Below are 7,866 nucleotides of genomic sequence, written 5' to 3'. Positions count from 1 at the left end.
TATATATACATATAGATATAGATATATATATACACACACACACAGATAATTATGTATATTCACAAAATTATCTGTGGCTGTATATAAAAAATAATGATAAAGGGCAAAAACAGAAACCTGATAAGAAACTGTAACAAATAAATATTTTCTCCTTCTGAGAGCGCTTAACATGGTGCCATATTTGTGCATAAAAATATTATCACGTTATCATTTAAAACAAATATATAGTACTGTGGAAAAGATGCTTTCAAAAATATAGAGAATCATTGTTTATTTTTATCAATTTACAAAATGCAAAGCATGTTCCAAGAGCCAGCTTCCATAACCGATGATGTGGTCCTCTACAACCCCCAGCTCTTACTGAGGCGGCTCGCAGCCAAGTGTGAAGCGGCCAGGATGAAGACCAGCACAGAAGATCTGTGTTTAGTTCTCAAAGATGTCTGGAACAACCTACCAGCCGATTTCCTTCACAAACTGTGTGCAAGTGTACCTGGAAGAACTGATGCTATTTTGAAGGCAAAAGGTGGTCACACCAAATATTGATTTGGTTTACATTTATCTTCAGTTCATTCACTGCATTTTATTAATTGATGAAAATAAACTATTAACACGTCCATTTTTTACACCTGCCTAAAACTTTTGCACAGTACTGTACATATTAATATCAAGTGTAAGAAAAAAATCTAAACAAAAATTCTTTATCCCCAAACTGGAATATCTGGCTTGTTATTTTTCCTTCTATCCATCCAAATTATTTTAGTGTGAACACCCGATAAAACAAAAACAATTATTTATATTTTTATTCACTGAATTTCTTTAACTTGATTATTAAGAAAGTATTTGAACCCCGCTCTCTGACATTCTATGCAGCTTTCCTCTATGATACTAAACCCTAAATAAAGCTCTTCATCGTGCTTCCCAACATATACGTTGGGCTTATTTTCCTTTCTTATCTTATTTTTTGATAAATAGAACTGCAACCAATACATTCATACACATTTATTATTTACCAAATACTTTATAAAGCCAAACTAACCAATACACTGTACTAAAAACAAAGACCACAACAAGGCATCAGAGAGTCTATAACCAGTGAATGTTTGGACTTTTGATTTATATATAGGAATCAAACAATGGCTTGTCAATTGTTTGCTCTTATTTAGCAAAACTAAAGACAACTATCTTCACTGATAAAATTGTTGGCATTAGAGATAAAATTCATAGCACCCTTCCATCTGTCAAAGATGTAAGTACAGTGCCATTAGAAACCTCTGTAGGACCTAGTCAATATTTGGATTCTTTCTCCCTAATTGATCTTGCTGAGCTCACTTCAGTTATTGCAGCATCTAAACCATCAACTTGTCTTCTAGACCCCATCCCGACTAAGTTGCTCAAGGAGGTTTTTCCATTAATTAATACCTCCATATTAAAACAGATAAACTTATCTTTATTAACAGGATATGTGCCCCAGTCTTTTAAAACTGCTGTAATTAAACCATTACTTAAAAAACCCACTCTTGATCCAGATGTTTTAGCCAACTATAGGCCAATTTCCAACCTTCCTTTCATCTCTAAAGTTTTGGAAAGGGTTGTTGTCATCAGTTGCTTGATCATTTAAACAGGAATGGTTTGTATGAAGAGTTTCAGTCAGGTTTTAGAGCTCATCATAGCACAGAAACAGCTCTGGTTAATGTTACCAATGATCTCCTCATGGCTTCAGATAATGGACTTGTCTCTATACTTGTCCTGCTAGATCTCAGTGCTGCATTTGATACTATTGATCACAATATTCTTCTACAGAGACTTGAAAGTGTGATCAAGATTACAGGAACTGCATTAGACTGGTTTGAATCATATCTGTCAGACAGATTCCAGTTTGTCCATGTAAACAACAACTCTTCTATATATACCAAAGTAAGCTATGGAGTTCCCCAGGGTTCTGTGCTAGGACCAATATTATTCACATTATACATGCTTCCCTTAGGCAATATTATTAGAAAGCACGGCATAAACTTCCATTGCTACGCAGATGATACCTAGTTATATTTATTCATGAAACCAGATGAAACTAATCCGATGGTTAAACTCCAAGCACTTTTTCCACTTTTAAACTCAGACAAAACTGAAGTTATCGTATTTGGCTCTAAACATGTCAGAGATTCATTATCTAATCACCTGCTTTTGTTGGATGGCATTACCTTGGCCTCCAGTACTACTGCGAAAAACCTTGGTGTTATATTTGACCAGGATATGTCCTTTAATTCTCACATAAAGCAGGTGACGAGGACTGCTTTCTTTCACCTTCGTAATATCATCAAAATTAGGAGCATCCTTTCTCAGAGTGATGCGGAAAAACTAGTTCATGCATTTGTGTCTTCCAGGCTGGATTATTGTAACTCGTTACTGTCTGGCTGTCCAAGTAGCTCTTTAAAAAGCCTCCAATTGATTCAAAATGCTGCAGCAAGAGCACTGACAGGAATTAGCAAGAGAGGTCATATTACTCCAGTATTAGCTTCTCTTCATTGGCTCCCTTTAAAAACTAGAATTGAATTTAAAATCCTCCTCCTTACATACAAGGCCCTGAAAGGCCTAGCTCCATCATACCTGAAAGTCCCAACAGATCACTACGATCTCTAAGTGCAGGTCTGCTTGTGGTTCCTAGAGTTTCTAAAAGTAAAATGGGAGGTAGAGGCTTCAGCTATCAGGCTCCTCTCCTATGGAACCAGCTCCCAGTTTGGGTTCGGGAGGCAGACACAGTCTCTACGTTTAAGGTCAGGCTTAAGACTTTTGAAAAAGCTTATAGCTAGGGCTGGACTTAACCATCCCTTAGTTGTGCTGCTATAGGCCTAGGCTGCAGGGGGACGATGCACTGAGGACATGTCCTCTCCTCTTTCTTCTCTGGCTCCTGTCCTCTAATATCTTATCGTTTTATTTTCTATCTCTTATAATTTACTAACCACTGTGTCTTACTCTCTCCCCTCCGCTCCCCTCCCCCTCCATCATCTTGTGAGGGTCTCTGGTTTGGAGTGCTGAATATCTGACCTGTGGAGTTCTAAGCTACATCTGCTGCCGTGGCCTCATCAACCAGCCCAGTCTTCATGGTTTGGAGTGCTGTGTATCAGACCTGTGGAGCTCCATAAACTGCATCTGCCCCAGTCATCATGGCCTCCTCCAGTTGTCCACTCCTACCTAGATGAACAATTCACCAACCTGCCCATGATTCCTGTTATACTCAGAAACTGTCACAGATCATCAGCTATGTGTTATATTACTAGATCCTACATGTTTCCTTCCGCTTGATGTATGTATCTATGACAGAAGTTTGTTTATCTTGTTTCTCCTGCTCTTCTTTTCTCTCTATCTTCTCTGTTTCTACCCGGCTGGCCCTCGGCAGATGGGTCCCTCCATATGAGCTGGGTTCTGCCCAAGGTTTGTTCCTATTAAAAGGGAGTTTTTCCTTGCCACCATCGCCCTCAGGCTTGCTCTGGAGGTTGCAGGCTGGTTTTTGTGAAGCGTCTTGAGACAATTTGTATTGTTATTGGCGCTATATAAATAAAACTGAATTGAATTGATTATACACAAGGGATAACAAGGAGAAAATGGCCTTCTCCACTGGAAGGCTACTGTAGTCATTCACCCTTTTCCAGGATTTGATGGAAGTGTAGAAATAATTTCAATAGCTTAAAGTCCGCATCCTGATACATGTCAAACAAAAATGATAATTTTTCAAAAGAGGTGCAATCTGTAGAAACGGACTGAGTATTTTTCAAAACATCTTATTTCTGGTTTGATAAACATGGTTCAGAATACACAGGAGAGGAATGGACTTGAGATTTTTTTATTTTTTTATCTATATCCAAGTTCAAATATCATCAGTTGTGTTTTTCTATTGTTATGGTTATTGTGTTAGCTCAAGACTCTGATTAGTGCTTCAGTTTGCACAAAACCTCCTTGGTCAACTGTTTACTGTATCTGTTTATCTTCCAGTGTCCCGGCATCCATCCTAGCAGAAAACGATGAAAATCTGTCCATGCAAAAGCAAACATCTCCCTCCACTCTTTCTCCAGGGCATCAACGTCCACATCTTCTTTCACAGATAGCTTGAGCTCTGTGAAATAGTACTCCAGTAGTCCTGGTACTCTCTTTTCACACTCCCTCTCCTCCATACAACTTCCTATACAATACACCACATCTTTCATCCCACAGCCCCCACCCACGTATTGAAAGTCCACAGCAGCCACATCCTGTCCACTCTGAGAAAAACAGAAATTGGCTAACTTTGCATCTCCGTGAACAATCGTCTTGAAGCGGCATTCGTTGAGTATCTTGTCAATGTCGCCGGCTGCTGCTTTGAGCTCAGCATCGTCCATGGCCTCCAACTCATCTGGTCGGGTGTCCAGGTGCCAGTAGGTGCCAACAGGCCAGAGGCCCTCTGGGGTCACACCCAGGAAGAGAGCATGAAAGTGGGCAAGCCAGCTCAGGCAAGCCCTTATTTCTCTGTCCTTCACACTGGTCCTAGACACGGAGAAAAAACGTCTTATTTATCCAGCAAGAACAAACTTACAATACACACACATCCTAACCATCCAAGAGAAAAACGAAAAAGACTAGTTTGTTCTTGTCTCACCCACCACTGTGAATTTTCTTCTCTGAGTTCACGCAGACATGCTCATATGCTGACCATAATCTATAAGGCCCTGGCTTGATTCCTTATTCTTTATTGCAGGAAACAAGCAGTTGCTACACCTTGCATTCTTGCACAACACTTGTTTTATCTATTCCTCAGGTAAGGATCGAATTCGTAAAAACAGCTTTGAGGTTTGCTGCCCCCTCTGCACAGAATACTCTCCGGTCTGAACTGAAACTCTCTGAAGTAATTCCACTTGGAGCCTTCCACTTTATCCTAAAGGACAGGCAGTGTGAGACCATTGAAGAGTGCCTGTGTTTTAAACCTTAAACGTGCAATACCACTGTCCCTCTAAAACTGTATGTTTTCATTTATACTGTCATTTTCTTGTAACTGTGCGTAAGATATGCGCTGCTGATCTCTTTGCCAGGTCACCCTTGAAAAGAGATCCTAATGTCAATGGGTTCTTATCTGGTTAAATAAAGGTTAAATAAAAAATAATAATAATAAATTGAGATGACAGTTAAGAGTGATAACAGCATTTAGAGCATCGTGTGGATGAAAATTCAAGAATAATGTTTGAGACCAGTTAAATGGATAAAAGAACTAAAGATCTCTTCCAGGTAACTAAAATTCTCAGGATTGCAAAAATGTTTTATATATCATAATGGAGTTTCCATTAAAAATGTAAATTATCTGCACATTCTACCATCAGTTGAATTTATGAACATAAATGTAAATAATAATTTCATGCTATTTAAGAAGTTTCTTATGTCACTGATGTCTATTCTGAATGTACAGTATGTGCAATGCTGACTTCCAGGCTCCACATTATAATTTAACACTGCAAACATCAACAGCGACTTAAAATCTTATTTTTTGAGTGGAGGAACTTTAACATGTCTACATAATTCATTAACTTTTGGATGAATTACTGTAAATATTTGATGTTGACAGTGATCATTTTCAATAAACATCGTAGCTTCATCATTTTATCTGCAGAGGTAGGAACAGCTCTTTTTTTTTTTCTCTCTTCATACCTTCTCTGACCATAACCCACAACATCGAGATCCTCCAGCACGATCAGCATCTCGTCTCCATGGGAACAGGCGGCCAGGCAGGCAGGGATGCGACAGCTCTGATTGGTGGAATAGTTCTGATACCAGTGTGTCTCCACCTGGTAGGATCTCACTTTCCGTCTGTGGGAGCGGTCTGTGTTCCAGCCGCCGGGGTGCTCGGCCTCCTCTGGAAGCTTAACATGTTTGACGACCACAGACGGCCGACCTCCTTCCAGGTGGACCCGGACTATCTCCCCGTAACCGCTCCACAGGGTCTGGATCTTAGCACCAACTCGCAGAGATGAAGCACCGCACGCCTGCAAAATGAGATCCTGGTACTCCTGTTTCATTTCTAAAGCCAGGGCTGATCAGAATGAAGAGGGAGCACAGAGTTAAACAAATCATCTCGTTATTTATTGCAAGGTGTCACTGCTGGAGAGAGCCGCTTACCTAATTCTTAAATCTTCAGGGCTCTGCGCCCGGACAGCAAAAATAATCCCTTCTCACAGATGATGCTGATGTTATTATGGCAACACTGAATCAAACAAAACTGAATGCAAATATTTTAATCATTTAACAACAACTCTGTGACACCTTCCAAAACATTGACAACAGACTACTCAGGAAGTATTCTCTTCAGCACTCTGCGTGTGGAGTTTAAAGAAACAGCCGTGAGATAAAGTAGACCGTGAGAGTATCACTGCCCCCTGCTGGACTGGAGCGCACATGTTCACGCACTTCTCAGTACCTCATTGAGGTAGTTGGAAGCAGACAAAACTGTATGGAGTCCGGTTAGCAAAAACTGTGGTGGTTTATTGATGCAAACATCTGGTAGATGTGCAGAAGTCATGTGTGACAATGCTTATCCATTCATCTATAAATGTGGTGAGAAAAAAATTAAAATGTTTTTATTTCAAAAATCAAAATACTTCTTTACTTTTGAGGAGTTATTTTGTCGTCCACGTTTTTTTTTACAGTCTATAGTTCAGCTCAAGAATTTGGTTGTTACATAAATGTTCAATTGCATTATGTCATAATATCATTATGCATTATGCATTATGGTCTTTTCGCTTTGGCAAATGGAAACATGGAGGAAAAACACTGATGGAAGAGTTTTAGCTGTATATCAAAACATGTAAAATGCAGTTATATAATCAAGATGGGCTTTACGTGCAGACTCTGAGCTGCAATTTGAGGATTTGAGGAAATTGGATCAAGGGTTTAGGAATTAAAGCTCCTCAAGATGTAGCCACCTCTCTTTCAAGGGAACAAAAGTAATTGGACAGTTGAAAAGTGTGCTACATGTGCTATTCCCTGATTAATCGTTCATCAGGTAAAAGGTCGGGAGTTGATTCTAGGTGTGGCATTTGCATTTAGAAGCTGTTGTTGTCAAAGGAGATCTCAATGAAAGTTTAATGGACCATCCTTAGGCTGAAAACAAGACAAAACCCATCAACCTGATGAAGTGTATAGGGATATTTTTTTCTACTCAAATTCAGTCAAATGCAACATTATTTCAGCATTTAGCTAAAACTATAGTCTTGTCCGAATCTTACTCAAAGTACATTTCTTGAACACCGACAGGATGTGTCTGGTGTGACAATGTTTCACTTTGCATGTCCATCCCTAACCCATCTTCCCATTATACACTGTACTTATTTATTTATTTATTTCCAATTCAGAGCGGTTGTCAAGAGCACCTGGTAGTCATCGTGAAGTCCTGTTTCTATAGCATCAAATAACAACACTTGATTACAAGACTACAAAAAAGTGTAATTCAGATGATCTAGAGTCAGGAATCATTAAATTATATTCATATCAGCATGATTCAGACCAGGGAAAGAAATGAATCACAAAACTATATAAAGAAGCTGAAAGATTAAAGGGCAAGAATACAACATATATAAAGGACAAATGGGAGGGGGTTATCAGAGGAGGAATGGGAGAAGGTAAATGAAGGACAGTGGAAAACAACATGCTCATGTTTCTCATGGAGAGAATATGGTTGGAAGAACATTGTAAGATACTTTAGTACACCAACACAACAGAAATCTCAAGACACACGATGTTGGAGACTGTGTGGGCAAAATAAGGCCAATCTTTTTCATATCTTCTGGGGATGCCCTGGTGTTATACCTAATTGGCAGGAGTTACAGAAAAGTATGGAAAAAATTCTGAAAG

At 39.3% G+C, this 7,866-nt stretch overlaps 1 protein-coding gene across 1 annotated transcript; it reads right to left on the bottom strand.

The window, feature by feature from the left end:
• Positions 1-3,822: 3,822 nt before the first annotated feature.
• Positions 3,823-6,382, bottom strand: pkdc (protein kinase-like domain containing). The gene is made up of 3 exons (XM_047598919.1): positions 6,136-6,382; positions 5,668-6,049; positions 3,823-4,515 (listed from the first exon to the last, which is right to left on the bottom strand). The coding sequence occupies exons 2-3, from the start codon at positions 6,033-6,035 to the stop codon at positions 3,924-3,926; spliced, it is 960 nt and encodes a 319-aa protein (XP_047454875.1). The 5' UTR covers positions 6,036-6,049; positions 6,136-6,382; the 3' UTR covers positions 3,823-3,923.
• Positions 6,383-7,866: the final 1,484 nt, after the last annotated feature.

The sequence above is a fragment of the Mugil cephalus genome, chromosome 11 (assembly GCF_022458985.1).
Source record: "Mugil cephalus isolate CIBA_MC_2020 chromosome 11, CIBA_Mcephalus_1.1, whole genome shotgun sequence".
NCBI lineage: Eukaryota > Metazoa > Chordata > Actinopteri > Mugiliformes > Mugilidae > Mugil > Mugil cephalus.
The sequence above is the reverse complement of the archived record's forward strand: the minus strand, read 5'-3'. Positions and strand labels throughout refer to the sequence as shown.

Bases quoted from the DNA above. Each gene is read 5' to 3' on its own strand.
- pkdc (XM_047598919.1), bottom strand. From the start codon at position 6,035: ATGAAACAGGAGTACCAGGATCTCATTTTGCAGGCGTGCGGTGCTTCA. The intron at 4,516-5,667 runs GTATGAAGAGAG...CTCCGTGTCTAG, and splicing joins GTGGGTTATGGTCAGAGAAG to GACCAGTGTGAAGGACAGAG.